This window comes from Chrysemys picta, chromosome 11, assembly GCF_011386835.1.
Source record: "Chrysemys picta bellii isolate R12L10 chromosome 11, ASM1138683v2, whole genome shotgun sequence".
In the NCBI taxonomy this organism is placed as follows: domain Eukaryota; kingdom Metazoa; phylum Chordata; order Testudines; family Emydidae; genus Chrysemys; species Chrysemys picta.
Genome location: NC_088801.1, coordinates 30,876,023 through 30,898,880, shown reverse-complemented (window position 1 = coordinate 30,898,880; position 22,858 = coordinate 30,876,023). Strand labels below are relative to the sequence as shown.

Below are 22,858 nucleotides of genomic sequence, written 5' to 3'. Positions count from 1 at the left end.
AGGAGACCCCAAGTATGGACCCCAAATTTTCTGTTGCTGCTCCTGTTCCAAAGCCTGCTCTAAGACCAGCAACAGAGTGACTTCATGGTCCTCGCTGTGTGCCTGCTGGTTCCCATCAGTCTTCATGCTGGACTCTGGGACCAGCACCCTATCCCAACTGACCAGGTCATCATGCACCACAGCTGACTCCTTGCTGGATGCGGTGCCCAGCACCTGTTCAAACTCCTCCTTAAAATGGGCACTATGTCAGTGGGTTGCCTGAGGTACTGTTCTGGTCCCTGGCTTTCCGGTTCTCTTGAGCCACTTAATCCATTCCCTGCTCTGGCCACCAGTCCAGTAAATTTGCAAAGCTGCCAACTTCTTCACTATTTGCTGGTATGCATGATCATTCCTGGTACTCTTACTAAAGTTCACAGTTCTGCCGGCCTATCAAAATCTGGCTGTGCTCCTATGACCATGAAGCTGTGAGCTTTACAAAAGGCTGGTTCTGTTCAGTCTCCATTGCAAAAATAGAAGGCTTTCTGATGGTGTATTTGCAGGTCGGTGGTCAGAAGTTAGTGGAAGGGCTAAAACTGACTCACTGAGCCACTGCTGTAAGCCAAGGAGGAATTGCTTCCATTTTCACTGGGTCAATTGGAGATTCTTGTGATAGAGAGGACAAAGGAAGTTGGCCCATGGGATTGTGGGACATTTCTGAGGGATTCCCAGGACCAAAGTCAAGCAGGGCTGCCTGTACCCTGCAAAGCAACAGGGCTTAAACCCTGGGTTATGGCTTGACTCTAGCTTGGAGCCTGCGACGCCCTGGAACCCTGGATCTGAGCCTTGGGTTAGCGTGATTTGTGTGGCGAGGGGAGAAGGGTTTAGGCTTGAGCCTAGGCCTGGCTTATGTTGCAGCATAGATCTACCTTTAGAGTCTCTGGTAAATACACAGAGATTATGTTGCTTAGAAGAAAAACAGAGTTAATACAGACCAACTGTGGCCAGAATGTCACTGGGGATTTTTACAATTAGGTATTGAACATAGTCATTATTTATATATAATACGAGACTCTTCGATGTGGAAGAAAATGCTAGCAACCTGATCCATGAGCCACTCTTCTGTCTCTCTGAGTTAAGTGCACTAGGGGAAAACGTGGAGCATCTGTCTTCTTTCAGTCACATCTTTGCTCTCTCTGACCTGGCTTCCCTGGCAAGTTGGACTTCTCTGAGCCATATCACAGATGCGTAGCTCTAGGAGAGTCCCATGAAAGGCCCATCTACCACAGCTAGTCTTAAGTGAAATCTCCAGTAGAGAGAGGTTGGGGCCCATGCTTTGAGGGTCCTGAACAGAGCAGCATGCCTGGAGGGTGAGGCCACTCTTCACTTGATCTCCCACTCCAGCAGCTGGACTAGAATGAGAGGTGGTTTGTGGCCCATTTCCAGTGGTTGTGGCATCTTTGGGTGGGGATGGGAGTTACTTTTTTTTTTTTTTGGCACTAAAAATCCTAAGACTCTTTTTTTTTTTTTTTTTTTTTTTTTTTTTTTTTTTTTTTTAAATATTGCTCTTCAATACGTGCCCCGGCCCCTTTTTGTAAAGCACAGACAATGATATGGACCTCTTTTTTGTTTTAAAGTGCTTGAAGTTCAGCAGATTAAAAGTTCTATATAAGAAGTAGGTATTTTATTTCCTCATTGAGGTAGAAAATAAGATTAGGCCTAAAGAGCTGTGGCTTGATGCTGGGGAGTTCTGAGTTTTTTGGTAAACTAATAACTCCTGTATCAAGTAAATAGCATATGCATTATCATAGCTGTCTTACTATGATGTGGCTTGTGTTACCGCAAGTTCCCAGAAAGAGGAAAATAAACTTAGGATAACTAGCTCTATAAACTTGTGGAGCTTTTTGTTGGACTGCAATCATAGGAAACACCCCTGGTTACATAGGAATGAAGGAAGACCTAAACTCTTCATCTAATCTAAAGTTAAATGAAACTTTCAAATTCTCGTCGTTTCTCTCTGTCTTTGACTTGTGACAAATCCAGTCAGTTCTAGTTTGTTTTGTAAAATGACTATTTGATTGGCTGTTATCATTTGCTGCCCTGTCGAGAGTCCTGTATCCTTCATGTTGTTAGATTAACACTTTTCATCCCTGTAGATATTTCAACAACTCCATGACATCTCAGAATTTTATAAAAGCATTGATGAGGCTTATTATAACTTGTTGGCTTCTCTGGCCCTGCTGTTGTCTTGTTGAAGAAAATGAACCTGCTCAACAGTGCTGGCAGTCTCAACCTCTAGTGGCAAACCTACAAAGATGTCAACCCTAGTATGCAGTCATGGATTCATTACAGCTTCCTACTGCACTACTATGGACAGGCAAATGAATATACTAGTGGGTTTTTGTTTATTTCCCCTTCTGGAGGGAAAAGCCTTATGTCCTTGTACTGTAGATTTTTTTGTTTTGTTTTTGTTTTTTCCCCCTCATTTTACCCCACTCCTGTGCTGAAGAAAGATCACCACAGAATACTTTTTGAACATAGCTTTTTACAAATAATCTGATCTTAATTAGTTCAAGGTCCTGAAGAAAACTAGTTTTTCTGCCATTCTACACTCACTCTGTTACCGTTTTTCATTCCAGCAGCATGTATGAGTTTACTTCCTATATACCCCCTCTTTGGGGTGTCACTCATTTCCTCTTGCTTTTCTCTCCAAAGTGAAATGCCACTGTTGGGCATACTTGGAATGGCAATATGCTTGGCCGCAATCTGTGGAAGGAAACGTATTTGAAATTTCGTATTGTTAAAGCTACTGTTCAAAAGTAATTCATTGCTATTACAAAGTTGTAGCTTTAGAACTGAAACACTGCAGATAGAGGAACCAAAGGAAATTAGACTTTCCAGTTACTATTACAATGAATTGCTTTTATATCTGGTGATTTCTGCTATTAATCCAGTGAGACACTTCCTGGGGATTGCAAGGCACCTTTTCATCATAAAGAAGCCTTTTCTGAGCCCACCAGAGGTGGTAAACCACCAGCCATTGGCAGCACAAGGCTTAGCCTGGCTCTGCTTGTCCCGCTGCAAGCTAGTACTAACCACCAAGTGTCTGCCTTCAGTATCCAGTCCCTGATTCACTGGACACATTCAGAATTCCCCGATCCTCTACTCTCAAAGAAACAGTACACCACAGCTTACTAGTTACACAGCTCTGCTTAACATGGCGGCACTTAAGGTATGTCTACGCTACAAAATTAGGTCAATTTTATAGAAGTCGATTTTTAGAAATTGACTTTATACAGTCGATTGTGTATGTCCCCACTAAGTGCATTAAGTCGGCGGAGTGCATCCTCCCTACCGTGGCTAGCATCAACTCATGGGGCGGTGAGCTGTGGGAAGCTATCCCACAGTTCCCGCAGTCTCCGCTGCCCATTGGAATGATGAGTTAAACTCCCAATGCCTGATGGGGCAAAAACATTGTTGCAGGTGGTTTTGGGTACATGTCATTACTCTCCCCTTCCTCCATGAAAGCAACTACAGACAATCATTTCACACCTTTTTGCCTGGGTTTCCCGTGCAGACACCATAGCATGGAGCCCGCTCAGCTCACTGCTGCTGTTGCGAGCATTGTCACACCTCGTGCTTTATTCTGCAGTATGTGCAGAACCTGGCTAAGTGACGTCAGCACGAGGACGATTGTGATGAGGACATGGACACAGATGTTCCTGAAAGCACGGGCTGTGGCAGTTGGGACATCCTGGCGGCAGTGGGGCTGGTTGATACAGTGGAATGCTGATTCTGGGCCTGGCAAACAAGCACAGACTGGTGGGACCGCATAGTGTTGCAGGTATGGGATGATTCCCAGTGGCTGTGAAACTTTCAGATACATAAGGCCACTTTCCTGGAACTCTGTGAGTTGCTTTCCCCCACCCTGAAGCGCAGGAATACCAAGATGAGAGCTGTCCTGACAGTTGAGAAGTGAGTGGCGATAGCACTGTGGAAGTTTGCAATGCCTGATTGCTACCCGTCAGTCGGGAATCAATTTGGAGTGGGAAATCTGCTGTGGGGACTACTGTGATTCAAGTAGCCAATGCAATCACTGACGTTCTGCTATCAAGGGTAGTGACTCTGGGAAATGTGTAGGTCCTAGTGGATGGCTTTGCTGCAATGGGTTTCCCTAACTGTGGTAGGATATGTGTTCTGTCTATTGCCCCATCTTGGCACTGGACTACCTTGCCAACCAGTACATAAAGCCCAAGGGGTACTTCTCAATGGTGCTGCAAGCACTGGTGGATCACAAAGGATGTTTCACTGACCTCAACGTGGGATGGCCGAGAGAGGTGCATGACGCTTGCATCTTTAGGAACTCTGGGCTGTTTGAGCAGCTGCAAGAAGGGACTTACTTCCCAGATCAGAAAATTACTGTTGGATGTTGAAATGCCAAGTTATCCTTGGAGACCCAGCCTACCCCTTGCTCCCCTGGCTCATGAAGCCATACACAGGCAGCCTGGACAGTAATAAGGAGCAGTTCAACAGTAGGCTGAGCAAGTGCAGAATGGTGGTAGAATGTGCCTTTGGATGTTTAAAAGCTCACTGGCGCTGTTTGCTGACTAGGTTAGACCTCAGCGCAACCAATATTCCCATTGTTATAACTGCTTGCTGTGTGCTCCATAATATCTGTGAGAGTAAAGGGGAGATGTTTGTGGTGGGCTGGGAGGTTGAGGCAAATCGCCTGGCTGCCAATTTTGAACAGCCAGACACCAGGGCGATTAGAAGAACACAGGTAGGCGCACTGCGCATCACGGAGGCTTTGAAAACCAGTTTCATGACTGGCCAGGCTACGGTGTGATAGTTGTGTGTTTCTCCTTGATGTAAACCCGCCTCCTTTGTTGTTGTTGGTTTATTTTATTTTTAAACTTCCTGTAAGCCAATCACCCTCCCCTTCGATCATAGCTGGCAAAGGAAATAAAGTCACTATTGTTTTGAAGCCATGCATTCTTAATTTTTTTTTTTTTTTTTTTTTTTAAAGGGGAGATAACTGATAAGGTATCCTGGGTGGGGTGGGGGAGGAGGGAAGGACAAGGCTACATGGCTTATTGTAGCCACACTACAACCCAAAACTGTTTGAATGACAGCCTTCTGTTGCTTGGGCAATCCTCTGGAGTGCAGTGGCTGGGTGCCTGGAGCCCCCCGGCGTTCTTGGGCGTCTGGGTGAGGAGGATATGGAACTTGGGGAGGAGGGCAGGTGGTTGTACAGTGGATGCAGCGGTGGTCTGTGCTCTTGTTGGCTTTCCTGCAGCTCCACCAGATGCCTGAGCATGTCGGTTTCTCCCCCATTAGCCTCAGCATTGCATCCTGCCTCTTCTCATCGCACTCACTTAATGTTTTCCTGGACTCTGCCACTGAATGCCTCCATGCATTCAGCTGTGCCCTATCAGTGCGTGAGGACTTCATGAGCTCAGAAAACATGTCATTGCCAGTGCGTTTTTTTTCGCCTTCTAATCTGCGATAACCTTAGGGACGGAGATGATAGGGGGAGCATAGAAACAGTTGCACCTGCGGGGGGATAAAAAGGGAGAGTAAAATTTAAGATGATACATTTTTGAGAACAAAAGGGAGACTCTTTCACAGTGAATCAAGCAATTCACAGCAGACAGCACATGTGTTTTAGGTACAAGGTCGCATTTTGCCTTTTATATTGAGTGCCTGCCAGTATGGTGGCAAATCACACACGGCTGGGCAACAGAATTCGGTTTCCAGGCAGCCACGGTAAGCCAAAGGGTATGTGGATTTGGCTTTTAACGCCTTGATAACATGTGGGAATGTTTTCAAACTGTAGCGTCCTCATTTCCCATAGCAAGCAATGCCGGTTGGGTTTGCCATTTAAAAGGAGGGGCTGCGGTTTTCAGGTGGATGTGCAGCACACACCTCCCCCCACCCCTCTGCGTGGCTATTTGGGATGATCCCTTCACCTCTCTCCCTGCCGCGTGGCTATTCTCAGGGATGATCCCCTTTAGCTAAGCGCAAACAGCCCAGCATGAACGGGGTCCTTTTACTGTTCCCTTAGAAATATTCCCCTATTTCAACCAGGTGACCATGAATGATATCACTCTCCTGAGGCTAACACAGAAAGATATAGACCGAATGTTGCTTGAATGCGACCAAAACCCAGGACCATTCGCTGCCATGCTTTTTACTGCAATGATTCCAGACTACTTGCTACTGGCTTGGAGTAGTCAAGTGTCCTACCGTGGAGGACGAAATAAGGCAGCCCTCCCCAGAAACCTTCTTTCAGAGTACCTCCAGGAGAGCTTCATGGAGATGTCCCTGGAGGATTCCTGCTCCATCCCCAGACACGTTAACAGACTTTTCCAGTAGCTGTACTGGCCGCGAATGCATCCCAAGTCTTCAGGGCAAATCAAACATTAAACACTGTTGCTTTTAAACCCTGTACTGTAGTTACAAATGTGCACTCACCAGAGGGGCCTTTTCCGCCTTCAGGGTCGGGGATCCTGCCTTAGGAAGGTATTGGCTCCAGGGTGATGAAAAGGGAGAACGGATTCACTGCTGTGCATTCCCCTCCTCCTCCGTGTTGCGTGAGCTTCCCCTCTTGCAGGTGTCCATGGACAGTGGTGCAGTAGTGGTAGGGAGTCCCGTCCCCTATCCCCCCCCCAAACCCCCTCCAGAATGCCATGCAGCTGATCTTTGAAGCGGCATGTATGGGACTCTGACCCAGAGTGACTGCCTCCTTTGTCATTTGGTAGGCTTGCCTGAGCTCCTTGGCTCTTACATGGCACTGCTGTGTGTCCCTGTTGTAGCCTCTGTCCATCATGCCCTGGGTGATTTTGGCATATATATTAGCATTTCTTCTTTTTGATCGGAGTTCTGCCTGCACAGATTCTTCTCTCTATACAGCAATCAGATCCACTGTCTCTGTTCGCTCCATGCTGGAGCTTGTTTGCGATTCTGGGGGGACTGCCTGGTCACCTGTGCTGCAGAGCTTGCCATGCTGACCAAACAGGAAATGAAATTCAAAAGTTCCTGGGGCTTTCTTGTGTACCTGGCTAGTGCATCGGAGTTGAAAGCGCTGTCCAGAGCGGTCACATTGGAGCACTCTGGGATAGCCCCCAGAACCAATAATGTTGATTTGCATTGGCACTACCCCATATTCGACCCAGCAAGTTGGATTTTAGTGCTACTTTTTTCTTTTCTTTTTCATGAAGCAAACCCACTATTTGCGTACCTTCCTAGGTGAAGGAGCTGTAGTCCAAAAATCCATTTTCATCTATTGGAAACAGGATGACCCCAACCCTGTTTTCCTGCCTAGAGAATTTGCAGTCACTTGATTAGCACTGTGCTCAGGCAGACATTCAGTAGGCAGACTGATAAACTGGTTTCTTTCGGGCAGAGATGTTTATCAACTTCTGGTGGCTGGCCCCAATTCAGACCTGAAAACATGATTTTTGTGTGAGTGTATACATATATCTTGTGATTATCATGACCGATGTGACACAGGCTTTCTGTGGAGACCTTGCATGACTCTCTGGTGAAATAATATGCCTCAGAGATGGGGGATCCTTTTAACCATTGTGTATCACTGTGCCCTCTGTTGGTTGGCTCCGAAAGGCCACCGGATGGCAACCATCTCTAGTTTAGCCAGTTTGTCCAAGCCAAACTTAAGAGTTTTAGTAAACTTTGAAATTATAGTAATTCATCAGTAAGAGAAGTTTTCCCAGTGGCTGTTATAGCACTACCTGGTTGCAGAGGTGAATCCAACCTCTCTCTAGAGATTTTAAAGAGATCTCCCACAGAACCAGAAACATACATACCCCACTACTGGAAATACATAATATGAATGCGTTAAGACAGTGCTTTCCAAAAGAAATATAAAAGAGGGCATTGTGAGCTCTTTGAGGCACATACGATCTCAAAGATAGAAATTGGGTACAACCTACAAAGTAAAGTGGTCAGTTAGTAATAGCACATTATTTCATGTGAACTAACGTAATGAATATTTTGGGGTGGCTATCCTTAGTTTATCTTAAATATTTATTTAATCTAGCTGTAACCAGCCAGCTGGCGTCCTGTAGGCATCTTCATACAAAAAGGTTTCTTTGGGATGAATGTGAATTCAGAGGATTAGTGGCCTTGTGAAAGGGCTCACCAAGAATGTTCCATGAAATAATAGATTAAAAGAAATTGAAATATCTTTCTATCAGTATAAAGACTTGAATATCCTAATTCTTGTTCCATATGAATAGGTTGTTAATTCACACTAATAACAGGATGTCCCTTGTGAATCATAGAATTTTGCAAGTTTAGCATGTAAGTGAACAAACTAAAATTAATTAGTTTGATAATTGTAGTCTAATTCTAATTTTTAATACTATGTAATGAACTAATATACTGTGTGCATAAAAATTATAACTTGCACACAAGTCTGAGAACTCACTGCAAGTCGCTGCTAGAATATCTTTAAATGTGGCAAGTCAGAAATTTTGGGGCGCATCATAAAGTGCATGGACTGTAAGTATTGCTGTGTGGGTTTTTTTGTATGTTTTCTTTAACATAGTATGCAACTGTATTGGGATAAGAATGGTTAGGTAATGGAAATACTTTAACATTGGCTTCTTGCCTCGTACCTTGCCTTAAGTGCTGCATGTAGCTTGTTCTGACTACATTCTGTGCCTCAAGTTGTTTCTGGCTGTGTGGAGGTGCTGTTTATACTTTTTGCATATTTTAGACCGTGCGTCTGAGAGTTCTGAGTGGCTTACCACACTTTTCACTATTCAGGCCCTGGTCTTTTCTGTAGCTGAGCAGTGTTGGGGATGAATGACCATTGAGCACTGGGTTGTAACCCTTAAGCTTCCCGAGGGGACGGATCCTGAAGTACTAAGCAACTTCTTGCCTTTTTGTCTTATACTTGGCTTATCTAGAGAGAGGGGCAGAGAGGCCAGGTTTTGGAACTCAGAGTAACATTCTGTTGAGATATAAATTACATACATTTATAGAAAATGTTCTGGGTTACTGGAGGATCTTGTCTGAATCTGGGAAATCTCTTTCCATGGGGTGGGTGGGTGGGGTGTGTGTGTGTGTGTGTACCTTTTTCCTATATGCCTCTCATGCATCCCCAGTATAAAATGTTACCAGTGAAATTTAGTGCTGACAATACCCACCCTCCTCCACACCACATCATAAGAAACTGCCAGACTTTTGGATTTACCAGAAACTTAAAAATAAGAATGTAGGAGTTCATTCCTCAGCTCCTGGAGTCTGACCTGTTTGGTTTGTGTAGGTCTTCTCAATCAGTGGGCTTGTTGAGGTGTCTATGGTGGTCTGCTCAAGTTGGAATAATGTGGTGCACTGCTCTTCACTTTGCAGTAAGCTCTAGTGGTGTAGTATCAATACTCTTTTTTGTTTTTGTTTTGTTTTTGGTCTGAATAAAATTTAAGTTTGAGGCTACAGAAGCAGTAGTGGAGGAGTGTTGGCAGGTCACTATACAATCACCTGGTATATCTCACTAGCCCACTAGTGAATTGGGGGACCTACAAAGTAAGTAACGGTGAGACCTCCCCATAAGAGAGAATTTTGTTTCCTGTAGGCCTAAGTGCCGTAGCTTTTCCATGAGACAAGAGGTGGCTCTTTCATGCAAAATTTATTTCTCAACCATGAAAGTTTGCAGAAAACTCAGACTAGTCTGGTCTTGTCAGCACTGAATAAATCAAGATGATCTGAATCACTTACATAAATGTGACCAGACAGTGTTATAAAGTATAAAGAGGGAATTCCCTTAAGTCTACAGAGCAGCTATTTCTTTTATTGCTTGTTAATTGAAATGACTGTTACTACAACCGATGGACTTTCTACTCAGCTTTGTCCTGGCAGGCCACTGTTTGTAAAATAGTGACATCAGAAGTCTGGTGTTTTATGTGTCTGCTCTGGGCAGAAGGAGACTGCAATTAAAGAAATGCTCATGAGGACTGAAACACTACTGATCAGGTGCCCGATTTAAATCACTGCTGATTCAAGTACCTGCTGGTGATGGGTATTCTCCCCAGGAGCATAGGTATACAGTTTCTACTCTCCGCAGTTAGGCAGATCACAACTAAGACGACGGCAAGTGTGACATGTGAATGTTTGGTTCTGGCTGAGTAGAATCCTCACCAGACACTTGAGCAGGTACAAACTAGTTGTTCATAAATGAGCATCTTAATAAATTGGGTCTGTTAACATCTTTAGGTCCCACTTAGTGTGACTAGCACCAATTTCTATTCAAACAACTTCCTTCTTAAACGGAAAGTCAATGAGTTAGCGTCTACTGAATTAAACAATAGCTATATCTTCTGCATGTAACCGAAATGAAATAAGCGCATATGCTGATGTCCCCTCAATTCTCCCCCTCTGCAGATGAGCTGAATCTAAATATGGTCCACTACGAGTGTGTGTGTGAAGGCATGTCCTGTGGGAATGGAGATCGCTGCCGGGGCCAGCAGTGCTTTGCCTCCCTGAGCATAAATGATGGCACTAAAGTTTACCAGAAGGGCTGCTTCCAAGTCTATGAACAGGGGAAAATGACATGCAAAACACCCCCATCTCCTGACCAAGCTGTCGAGTGCTGTCAGGGATATTTGTGCAACATGAATATCACAGCACAATTGCCTACTAAAGGTGAAAGGTTAATTTTTAAAATAGCTATTTTATAATCCGTCTCTAGTCGGGCATTTGCCTGTTAATGTTCTTCTCTCTAGTGCAAACTAAGGTTTGGGCATGATAAGGTTTTTGCCACTTGAACCAGAGGGGACTGAGAATGGGTGTGGTTGGGGTCAGCAAGCTGCATGATCAGAGTGTCACTGATTGCTGCTGAATATTGGGGACTAAAGTGCACAAAACAGTAAGTTTTTTTGACTCTGGGTTACTGACTTTGATAAAGCTCTCTGAAGCCAGCTGTGATTCTGAATTTCAAAAACTTGAACGGATTTTACCACGGATGGGATTGCCATAAAAGATTTGGTGGTGGTACTGGTGGCGGTGGGCTGTGAATGTAAACTTATATGAAATAGCTTTGACTGTCCTGTGATCGGTATTTAGTTCAGTTGACTACAAATGAAAATGTCAGCATAATTTTTTTGTCTTTAAACTACTGTCTGTGGGAGTTCTTAACCTCCTTTCTCTTTCCTGTTTTCTTACCAAGGGCAAACCCTCCAGGGAGAAGCTGTGGGATACAGCATGGAAATGCTAGTCATTGTTATACTGGCTCCGGTGATAGTGCTGATAATATTTTCAGCGTTAGCTGTGCTGATTATTCGAAAAATACAGCAAAACCACATGGAAAGGCTCAATGCTAGGGATGCAGAGTACGGCACAATTGAGGGACTCATTACATCAAACGTTGGCGACAGTACATTGGCAGTAAGTAATCTTTTGTATATGGTAGGAATTGCTTAACCTCTGTCTCAATTTCTTTCTCTGATCAGGTCTACACTAGAAGCTTGTTTTGGTATAGTAATGTCGGGTTATTTGGGGGGGGGGGGGCTAGACGGGGCAACATTTCTATATCTGCACAAGTCCTTGTGTGTATGTATACTTTTATACTGTTATAAAAGAGCTTTGGCTGGTATAGCATATTTTGCTCAGTGAACTGTACAAGCACTTTTTTGCTGGTATAATTTGCATCTACACCAGGAGGGTTCGCTGGTGTAGCAATACCAACCTTTGTAGTGTAGATGTGCTCAGGTTACCTTACAAGAGTGTTGTACCTTTAAGCTTCACCATGAAAAGGGCAAATATGCCTTTGTGTCCATGATGTATAACTGTCTTGAAAGGTAGTTGGGTGGGGATATTTTTAATGGCTCTACAATCATATTTGTTTAGGAATTTCACATCTTGCCTTCCCTATGTTTGCTGAAGAATTTCTGGATAACTGGAGAATGAGTGTGATTTTTTTTGACTCGAGGAGAGGTTGAAATCTGAGTAAATGGGAGGGGGGGGACTTTTTGGTAAGCAGGTTAATCGTAATCCTACTTTACTTTTTGTATTTATTTTTGTCAACGTTTACTCAGTCTCCTCTTAAACAAAAAATGCCTTACTTGGAAAGTTCTTTCCGTTTGAATATTTAAACGACACCAACACCGTGAAGCCTGAGAGAGTACCCGCAACTGGGAAGACAAAATTTGATATACCTGAAACTTCTGAAAATAAATACAAAGAAGAAAAATCATCACTTTTTCTGATTTAAAAAAAAAAAAAAAATCTTCGCCCTTTTATGTGTGTCACAAGGAAGCAAGCAAACTAACTTTTTCCTCAGTGTTGCCATTATAACTTTAAAACCTTCAAGAGCAATAGAAAGGTTTAAAGAGTGACTTGAGAGCGGAAACGTCGACCAGGGTATTAAGATTAATATGTACTTCGACCTAGTATTTCCTTTGTGTTTTGGGACACCTACTCTGTTTGGCTTTTCTCCCCTGGATTGGCAGAAGATGGGCACTTGGCTTTTGCAGGTGGGGAGAAATAGGTTGGTGGTTGTATGCTTTTTTTTTTTTTTTTTTTTTTAAGGTGCCCCCATCACCAAGTAACGGAGCATTGCTGACTGCTTCAAGAATTTCTGCCCACTTCTCTTTACCTGAAAGTTGGTGAATGCCATGCAGGCCTAGTTGTGAGGACTTGTTAAAGTAAAGATGCTTGGGAACAGTCAAGTGTGGAAATCCCTACTCAGGGAGCTGTGAAGTGATGCCTGCATTTAAACAAATCGGAGATTATAAAGTGAGATGCTTCTAAAAACCTGTTTTTGTGGATTGGTGCTGAGTTGATGGATTCAGAAACCTGACCCTCGGGAAAGTTGTTTTATCATTTTCCTAGGTTTATGAGGTGACCACCAAGTGGCACCATTGTCAAGAGGATACCTTGATTAGGAGGAGGAGCCGGTTAGAACCCGAAGAGCCAGTCCTGCCTCTTTTTACTGTCAGGCATCCCTGCCTTGTCTCTACCCTGCAGCACAGAAACCAAGTTAGGAGTAGGTAGCAAAAAATCTGGAGGGCATCCTAGTGCAGAAGAGAATCTGGTCTATATCTCAGAATCCGGTCTATATCCCCGCCACCAGAGTCATCTAGTGCCCCCTTGAAAATGTTCAAGTAAGGGCAGGTCAAATCAGCCAGCAAACAAGAATACATCAAAGCTTCCTTTTTAAAAGGAATGAGGTGACGTTACTAACTTTAAAAGCTACTTCCAATTTAAGCATTACATGGTGCTCTGAGAATGAAACTTTATGTATGCAGTGCATTTAATGTGACTCCACTGAGTTTTGATTATGTACAAAATTGATAGTTCCTTGTCACATATGAGTGTTCATCTCAACTATAATTCTTTCATTTTTCATGTTCCCGATTTAAGCACTCAAAGAGGAGAAAAAGCTTGGGTTTTGTAATACATCAGATTTGTTTACATTTAGGATTCGTTCCCACAGTGTAGCAAATATTTATTGCACTAAGCTTCCTGAATGAAGAAAGCTGTAGCTCCTTAAAATCTTGTTTTTTACAGTCGTTGCTGCAGATAGTATTTTGCTTCAGTCCAGAATGAGCTGGGGAGGGGGAGAAAGAAGGGAGAAGTTAGTTCACATTTTGGATAAAGGGCCCTGTTTGTTTTACGGACAATCTTGTCATTCTCAAATTATCTTGTTTCTGAGCGTACTTCTTAAAATCTTGTTGGGTGAAATGAGGCTTCAGCAATTTCTGGTCGAAACCTGAAAGCACAATTTGTTTTTTTATGAAATATTAGAACAAGGATTATAAATCTTCCTCCTCTGCTTTCTCCTCCAAGAAAAATAGAAGTTCGATAGTGTTGACCTTTCCACTTGATGGTTTTTTTTTAACTGGATTTGTAATATACAAAAATAGATGGTAGTATTTTAACAGAGTAATAGGATTTTAACAATGTATTGGAATCTTCCTTATTCATTATTTTTAAGTTTACAGTTAAACTTTTTTAGTCACCTCCCACTCTTTTTAGTACTGAAAAATTTAACATTAAGATAAAGATTTGTCACTTAAATGGTTGACAGTATTGTTTCCTTCTCTTCCCCCTCTCAAAAAATTAGGTCAGGTAGCATTCCCTATAGTTAAGGTTGCCAACAGCTTTCCATTATCCGACACCCATCTTCAGTTGTCAAAATTAAATGGTTTGGGCTGAAAATTTCTGTGGTGTCTTTCTGCTTTAGGCTGAATTTTTGGGTTGAAGTTCCAGATAAAAGGGTTCAGCCATTTTTGCAAATGAGAAGAGTTTTGCCCATGCTTTTCAACAAAACAGTTTTGGTTTTAAAAAGGTCTAGCTTTGGAGCAAAGGGATGAATGACCCTGATATCAGGAACATGTCTTTTGCTATCTTCATGGAAATTTGGCCAAATTTTAAGAGGCTTAAAAATCTGGTTGGGCATGCAGAGATTTGTTTAGACCTGAGCAGCTAAACTCCCTGAAGACTTCATCTGCGCTGATCATGTGCAATCCCTTGTGCCAATCAGACTGAACATGTCATCCCCACAGTGTGACTGTGTGTTCTCCATTCTGGCTGTGGGGGACCGATGTGCTGCTGTAATCAGGAACTGAGAGCAGACACACTCTCCCATGCTCTCAGCAGCCCGCAGCCCACATCCCTCACTGCATAGGCAGCATGGAGAAGGAAGCAGCTAAGGAAGCAGAGAGGGGGAAGAGATGCGAGGTTTAGAGACAGGGTCAGGAGCTGGTATGGGAGACAGAGATAGGAGCAAATGGGGTAGAAGGCAGTGAGGTGGGAGATAGGAACCGGGGTGTGGAGAAGAGGGAGGAATATGGGCAGAGAGGTGTTGGAGGGGGAGGGGATAAGGGCCAGAAAGCTCTATAAACTAGAGAACCCTCCCCAACAGAACCTGGAGTGAAACCTGTTGTTCCTGAGTCTCCATATTCGTTTGTTGTCCCACAAATAGGTGTGAAATCCACTGGCAGAGTATTTCCATCTCCCTGTAATGGCAGGCCCACATAAAAGATAATAGTCTCCTACTGCTACCAGTTATCAGTTAGTTCAAGTGGTAGAACTGTGGATCAACTGAGCCCAACCTTGCACTTGTCCCATATGGGGGTCAGTATGCCTCCACGTGATCAAATTTAATTTTTTTTACTTTTAGATTTTTTTTTAATGGATGTAATTTCCTATATTTAAAAGAATGTTAAGGTTGAGAAGTCAAGCACTTCAAGTTAGGAAATGCCAGAGTGAAGGTTGCCCTGTGCAACTTTTATTCAGCCCCCTTGTGTGTATGTATTAGGTTTGGCAGAATTCAATTTTTAATTTAAACTGATAATATTGGTGTTCATTTTAAAGCATTAAAATTGTCATAGTTGTAGGCAGTTATGGGGAGGGATCAGACAATTATTTGATAGTAGGTGTTGAGATTCAGAAAGTTAAAGCTTTATAAAATGCTAAAGCACAAATTGTCAATATCACATGTCAAAATATACAAAGTAAATACTCCTTGAATCAAAAATCATACCTAGCTTTACTATTCACTTGCTAGTCCATTTACAGAGCCCAATTCAAACGTCTAAATCTCTGGATTTTGACTCCAATGCTCAAGCAGCTTTTTTCTTTCTTTGCCTATTTGTAAATTTCTACTATTATTGGGTTTTTTTATTTTTTTTTATTTTTTGGTGGTGGTGGTGGTTGTGTGCGTTTTTTAAAGTAAATGTTTACCGACACCGAATAATCTAATCCAGCGGTTCTCAAACGTCATTGCACCATGACCTCCTTCTGACGACAAATTACTACACCTCCCCAGGAGGGTAGACCAAAGATTGAGTCCGCCCGAGCCCCACTGCCCCAGGCAAGGGGAGTGAGGCGGGGGAAGAGGGGGGACCAAAGCCCAAGGGCCCCGGTCTCCAGCAAGTATAACACCAGCCTTGGCCACCCCATTAAAATAGGTTTGCGACCTACTTTGGGGTCCTGACCCACAGTTTGAGAGCTGCTCATCTAATCCTTTTAACCCTAATTATTGTCTTTTAATAGCCTGACAGACTCCGTGGGTGCTCTGGGCCTGGAGCACCCACATGGAAAAAATGGTGGGTGCTGAGCAGTGTTCCCTCTACATTTTTACATCCAGTGTGGAATGAATTTTGTTAAGTGCACCAATATGAAGGTGATGTGTGACACATTGGTGCACATAACAAAAGGCACGTAGTGGGGGTAGGGCTGAGAGGTTCGGACTGCGGGAGGGGGCTCTGGGCTAGAGTTGGGATGGTGGTGGTGCTGAGGGCTCTGGGGTGGGGCTGGGGATGAGGGGTTTGGGGTGCAGGCTGCCCCCGGGCTGCAGTGGGGAGAGGACTCCTCCCAGTCCTCTCTCGCCACAGCAGCTCGGGGCCATGGGAGAGTCACCTCTCCCTGGCTGCAGCAGCTCCAGCGCAGCTGGGCTGCGGCAGGGGCTCCTCTCCTCCGGCCACAGCAGGTTGCGGGTATGTCTGTGCTGGGGCCGGTGGAGAGGGAGCGCCTCTCCCCCGGCTGGGGCAGGTCCATGCTTGAGGAGAGGCGTCTCTCCCCACCGCAGCCCTGAGCCCCTGCACGGGGCTTAATAGGCAGCTGTGCGGCTGCACAGCTTAGAGGGAACTTTAGGTGCTGAGCATCCACTGATAGCCCCCCCCCCCCATCAGCTCCCTCTAGGGGCCCCACAGATCAGCGCCTCACCCTCCCTCCCCGTGTCTCCCACCTGCTGTGATCAGCTGTTTCGCGACATGCAGGAGGCTCTGGGGGGAAGGGAGGAGGAGCGTTGATGTGGAGTGCTTGGGGGCGGGGCCTTCGGGGAATGGGGTGGAATGGGGGCAGAGTTGGGGTTTGAACACCCCCAGCACTTTGGAAAATCAGTGCCTGTGGATCATATGCTGTTTGCTAGAAGACTTATTCTGTCCATTGTGTGTGTTTTACATACATAAATAGATGGGCTAGTAATAGGTTTTGAGCATGTGAGCTTATGTTGACAACAAAAAGTGCAGCCACTCCCCTGCATCCCATCCCTGTTTTTTAAAGCGTAGTTTACTTTGAAAACTGACATTCAGAAAGTCTCATTTTGGAATGTTCAAGTGCTGCCACCCTGTGGAATACTCACAGGTTTTCAATAACAAACAGATCTTGGGTTTTAATATGCAAGAACAACTTTGGTGCTTTCTTTGGCCCCTGTGGAACAAAGTAGTTAAGCACATGCTTAAATTCAATTTAAAATTAGTAGGCCTTCAACATGTTTTTAAATGCTTTGTTGAATAGGAATGGTTTTGTTGAACTGGCACCTTTGTGCTAGAGCTTGACTTATCTACTCTCACAAGTTGTACAGCTCCAACTATACCCCATAGTTAAAGTGGTGCAGCCGCCCTAGGGTGGACACTCTTATACTAGAAGAAAGATGCTTATCCTGGAATAGCTTATTCCCATATGGGCAGGATTGTACTGGTATAACTGCATCTACACTAAGAGGGGTCGTACTGGTGTGTAACTACTCCTATTTCAACAAAAAATCAACTCCTGAACTGAAAGTTAAACTAGTACAAAATCTGAATGTGGACCAGGTCTTGGAAGGGTGGAAGAAAAGAAACTTCTACAGCAGGTGTATATTTTCCTCTTTCAGGTTTTTAATTTTCTATTGAAATTAATCTTTTTAGTTTTGACTGGCAAATGTAAAAATTTTAAGTTCTAAAGATCTCTTTCTATAATGTAAGATTCCCTTTAGGGATTCTTTAAAGCAAAAGATTTTTTTTTTTTTTTTTAAATATGGTGATGTATCAACTATTAGTTATGGTTAAACTCCTGTCTCTGTGATTAGCAAGGACACATTTACAGCAATGTGCAATTCTGGTAACCGTTTTTTGAAAAGAATAGGCTAGTACTGCAATTTGAAAAGGTAAAGTAAAAGCTTATGTAGATTTTAAAAGGTAAACACTGCATTTTTACTTTCCCATAATCATATAGGGAGTTGAAGGGTCTTAAATTTGGAAAGCTCAAAGAAATGAAGCCTCTATGCTTTGGAAGGAAATCCTCCTGTGAGACATAGAAAGTTCTAACACAGGGAGTAAAGCAGATATAAGGTCATTTGAGATAGTGACAAATATAGGATTGAGAGGGCAAAGGGAAGGCAGAGTGTTAAAATAATTTAGGTAGAATTTCATTACAGAGTAACTAGCATTCAGCAAACAAACTCCCAAGGGCAGTAGTAGGAGCAGTAAATGTCAATCACTTTTTCATTGCAAAACATATTTGGAGGAAAATGGTATTGTGGCAGGTACAATTGCTAACTAAAAAGTAGGAACAGACTTGAGAGGCCTCTTCTCTTGCATTTTCTGAAGAATACTTCTGGCAGTGGGTTGCAAATAGAAAATGACTGTGTGTATGTAAAACTTGTATCTCCCTCTTCCCCCACCCTCCATTTATAGCGTGTGGTCTAAGACTGTAAACTCCTCAGGGCAGGGTGTCTGCCTGTCTGCACCATGTCTAGCACAATGTGGTCCTGATGCTAATCAGGTTTTAGGGAGCTATCCTAATAATCTTTAAAATGATCAACATTGTGTGAACAAGTGGGAACATGTACAGTTATGTATTTGGATAAAAAGTCCACATACTCTACGTTTCTCAGATGTTTCCTCTCCCTTTCTCCCCTTTTTAAATAGGACTTATTGGACCATTCCTGCACATCTGGAAGTGGCTCTGGTCTTCCTTTCCTGGTACAAAGAACAGTGGCTCGTCAGATAACGCTCTTAGAGTGTGTAGGTTAGTAAAACTGTTGTTTGTATATCGAATATCAAGTCCTGGTACCACTTGAGGTTAGGGAGACCAGATAACAAGTGTGAAAAATCGGGACAGGGGTGGGCGGTAATAGGTGCCTATTGTAAGAAAAAGCTCCAAATATCGGGATTGTCCCTATAAAATTGGAACATCTGGTCACCCTACTTGAGGTTGAGATCTAACTTCCATTTGAACAGTCTTTCTCTTCTCAGTACTCAAAATGTTTTCAAATAGAAGTTATTAAGTGGAGTTCTCCATGCCTCTGCCTGTGGATGGAATTTTTGGGGGAAAGTTTTTAATGGAAAAATGCTTTCACCTTTTGCATAGTGTGTGTGCTCTGCGGTCCAACATCTGCATAGCTCTATCAGCTAAAGCTAGAAAGGAGAGAGGTCAAACATAGCTTTCAAAGTGATCAGCAAAACAAGCCAAATAAACTTGATTTGAAGATGTTTCAATCAATTTTAAAAATATGAATATATTGGTTTGAAAGCGTCTAGATGTGAAGTAGAATACTACTAACTTTGGGGGTCTTTAGTTTTAAACGTTTTTAGTTATCTGAATTATAGTTAAGGGGTAAAAACACATTGCATGAAAATGTAGCTAGTCCAGAGGTGGGCAAACTACTGCCAGTCGGCCACATCCAGCTTGCGGGACCGTCCTGCACGGCCCTTGAGCTCCCGGCTGGGGAGGCTAGCCCCCGGCTCCTCCCCTGCAGCCTCAGCTTGCCGTGTTGCCAGCGCTCTGGGCGGCGGGGCTGCGAGGTCCTGCTGGGCAGTGCGGCTGCGAGAGCCACCGGTTGTAGTGTATTTAAATTGCTCCCTGTAGGAATGTGCTACTTATGGAGCACCAGGACTGGCAGCTGTAAGTAGTATGCCCTAAGTAGCACATTCCTATAGGGAGCAATTTTTAATACACTACACCCGGATAGGGAAGGCTGTGCCTCTCCAAACAGCCTGGCCCCCACCCCCTACTACGTCCTGCCCCCTGACTGCCCCCCTCAGAACTCCTGGCCCACCCAATCCCCCCTGCTCCTAGTCCCCTGACTGCCCCATCCCGGGACCCCCCCCACCCCTAACCATCTCCCTGGGATCCCAACCCCTATCTAACCCCCCCCTGTTCCCTGTCCCCAACTGCCCTGTCCCCGATAGGTCCCCCGGGACTCCCATGCCTATCCAACCGCCCCTGTCCCCTGACTGCCCCTTAGTGTGTTGACAAGCCTTAATGGTATTAGTGCTGTCTGTCTGTCTGTTCTTGGTATGGAATGTATTAAATAGTGACAAACATTCACACTTATGTCAAAACCACATGTGAGTTTTTCTTCAGTTTGTATTAACCCGGAGTGTTAGGATACACTTGATGGTCTTGGGTCTGCAGATGGTCACGTCCCATGTGTATTTGGAACTGAGCCTGCTCTTAAGTTAGCTCAAGTTGGCAGTGTTTAGATAGAAAGGCTACATAGCACTGCTAGTGAAAGCTCTTGGGCAGGAAATCCCTTGTGTGTGACAGCACTACCACATCAGTGTTTCATATCTCTTTACACTTGATTACACCTGTTGTTGAATCAATGTGCCAACCCCCCCACCCCCCAAAAAAACCCTTGAACCTTGGCAGCTATACATATTAGAGAGACCACAAGTTGTATCAGATGAGTCACTATATACAATAGTGAAAACTATAATGATCAGAACTCTTTACCACTTGGGCTCTGCTGTGTGGCACTCTACTGCTAATGCATTGTCATGAGCAGACAATGTGAGCAAATCTCTACACTCAACACCAGAGAGTGTTGGTGACTGGGGAAGCAGGGACCCAGAGGGGTGAGGAGCTGAGTGGGTGGACATGGAAACAGGGACCTAGAGTTGGGGGAATGGAGATTTGGTGGGGGCTGGGACACAGAGGTAGAAATGATGGAGATGGGAGGGCAAACTGGGGACCCAGGAGAGGGATTGGGAGAAGAATATGGGGGGCCACATCCCATGTCCTGTTGGAGGGTGGAGAATGGGAACAATGGGATAGGGACGCAGAGACCAAGGCATGAGCAAATGGGTGGCGGGAGTTGCTGGGAGTCCCTGAAATAGAGGGGATGGGAGAGTGGCACACAGGGAGCGTTTGGGGGAGGGGGGCATAGCGAAATGGTAGGAGCTCCTGGTATGTGCATGCACTTGGTATCCAGAAGGAAAAAAGTGTGCAACCACCTAGTGTTTACAGCACACTCGAATCCTAAAATAGGATAGGTTTTCATATCTTTGACTAGTTCGGGTTTTTTTGTTTTTGTTTTTGAAGTTCTGTTTTGTCCATTTAACTGACCTGTTGAAACTTTATATTTCTATCCACGGCGTATCATTTGTTTTTGCAGGGCTCATGCTGTAAGCAAAATAAAATCTAAAGAACACAGTCTCCCCAGCATGTGTGCACTGCATGCTCTATTTTCAGAGTTTGCAGATTGTCTGGATTGTATAACCTGCTGACCACAAGACCTAGAGCTAGCTATGATTTTGCTGCACTGTAGCCAATGTTCTAGCTTAGGCTGTAATGACACTTTTCATTACTGGTGGTGGTGATCACAATTGTTCCTGGTAGCATCCACAGTAATCTAGCTCCTGTACAAACACATAAGAAGGCATGGTCTTCACCCCCAAGAGGTCACAATCTAAAGACCAGACTGATTGATTGAAGGATATGGGGAAGGGCATACGTGCAAGTAAAGTGGTCAAGGTAGTATTGCCATGATGTAGCCAATACAATGTGTGACTCTCAATTGGCTTTTTGTTTTGTGCATCATATTAGATATATACTTGTTCCAGTTACTGCGCATCCTCCATGGTAGAAGTGGGCCCAGCCCTCAGCAGGGATTCGTTTATTTATTTGTATTGTTGAAGTGCGTCCTAGTTATGGATTGGGGTGTGTGTGTTTACCTTTGCAGTCTGTTGTGTTAATGTAAGTTTGTGCATTTAATTTGTTAAAGTAGCATTTCAGAGAGGGCAAGGAGCTGCAGGCACTGCAACTTATCACCTTTCAAAATTGTTTTATTTAGACTGTATTGTCTTGAGATTTATTTATGCTAACTTATTCCATTGACACTAATGAAGAATGTTGATCAAAATCCCATTTGCTTTTTGTCAGGAAAAGGCCGATATGGAGAGGTCTGGAGGGGTCAGTGGCAAGGAGAAAACGTTGCAGTGAAGATCTTTTCTTCACGAGATGAAAAATCCTGGTTCAGGGAAACTGAATTGTACAACACTGTGTTACTGCGGCATGAAAATATTTTAGGTAAGTAGAACAATTGCACCCATTATACTGAAGCAGGGACACTAGGAAACTGAGTTAACTTTGAACTGTAATGTTGCATGCTCTTCAATTTTCTAAGTGCCCCTCAGTATCCAGGCTTTGGTACATCCTTTTGGGAAAAGGGAGCGGAGACACACTTATGGTAATAAGGGAGGGATTTAGAGGCCAATCCTTGGAATCTAAGGCCTCTGATCAGAGAGGTCCTCAAAGCAAGAGTCATTGCCTTAATGCAAAAACAAGCTAGTGAGAAGCAGGCAACGTGGCTATTAGTTGATTGCTAGCAGGAAAAAGAAAGGAGGTGTGCAGCCTGGGTCTGGGGGGGGAGAGATATCTCAGTGGTTTGAGCATTGGCCTGCTAAACCCAGGGTTGTGAGTTCAATCCTTGAGGGGGCCACTTTGGGATCTGGGGCAAAATCAGTACTTGGTCCTGCTAGTGAAGGCAGGGGGCTGGACTCGACCTTTCAGGGTCCCTTCCAGTTCTGTGAGATAGGTATATCTCCATATATTATTATATTATAATAGCCTGTCAGGTCACACTGCAGTGTGACCAAAGGGGAGAACCAGACAATTTTGAGAGTTGTGTGACAGCTGTCCAAGTCACTTGCATTGGATCCAGGCCCAATGTCATTTTAATCTACATAGGTGTAATGGGGTAGGAAAAAAGAGGGAAAAACTCTCAAAGTTTTGTTCTTACTGTTGATTACTTATGTGTGCTTATTAGATTTGAGTATAAGTATTCCTTTAGACTTCATGGAGGACACAGAAATGAGTTTCCTGTATAAGGAAAAAAGGATGTTATTACAAAGATGTAGAACCAAAC

At 43.9% G+C, this 22,858-nt stretch overlaps 1 protein-coding gene across 5 annotated transcripts in view; it reads left to right on the top strand.

The window, feature by feature from the left end:
• The window catches only part of ACVR1 (activin A receptor type 1), a 103,280-nt gene that overhangs the window by 58,450 nt on the left and 21,972 nt on the right, over positions 1-22,858 (top strand). For 4 of the 5 annotated variants that reach the window (XM_005296928.5, XM_042860836.2, XM_065561759.1 and 1 more), the window contains 4 exons: positions 10,381-10,641; positions 11,165-11,382; positions 18,636-18,735; positions 21,874-22,020. In XM_005296928.5, coding sequence (XP_005296985.1) covers positions 10,381-10,641; positions 11,165-11,382; positions 18,636-18,735; positions 21,874-22,020 — 726 coding nt within the window. The remainder of the gene's footprint in view (positions 1-10,380; positions 10,642-11,164; positions 11,383-18,635; positions 18,736-21,873; positions 22,021-22,858) is intronic. The other variant, XM_065561760.1, reaches the window with a different exon arrangement.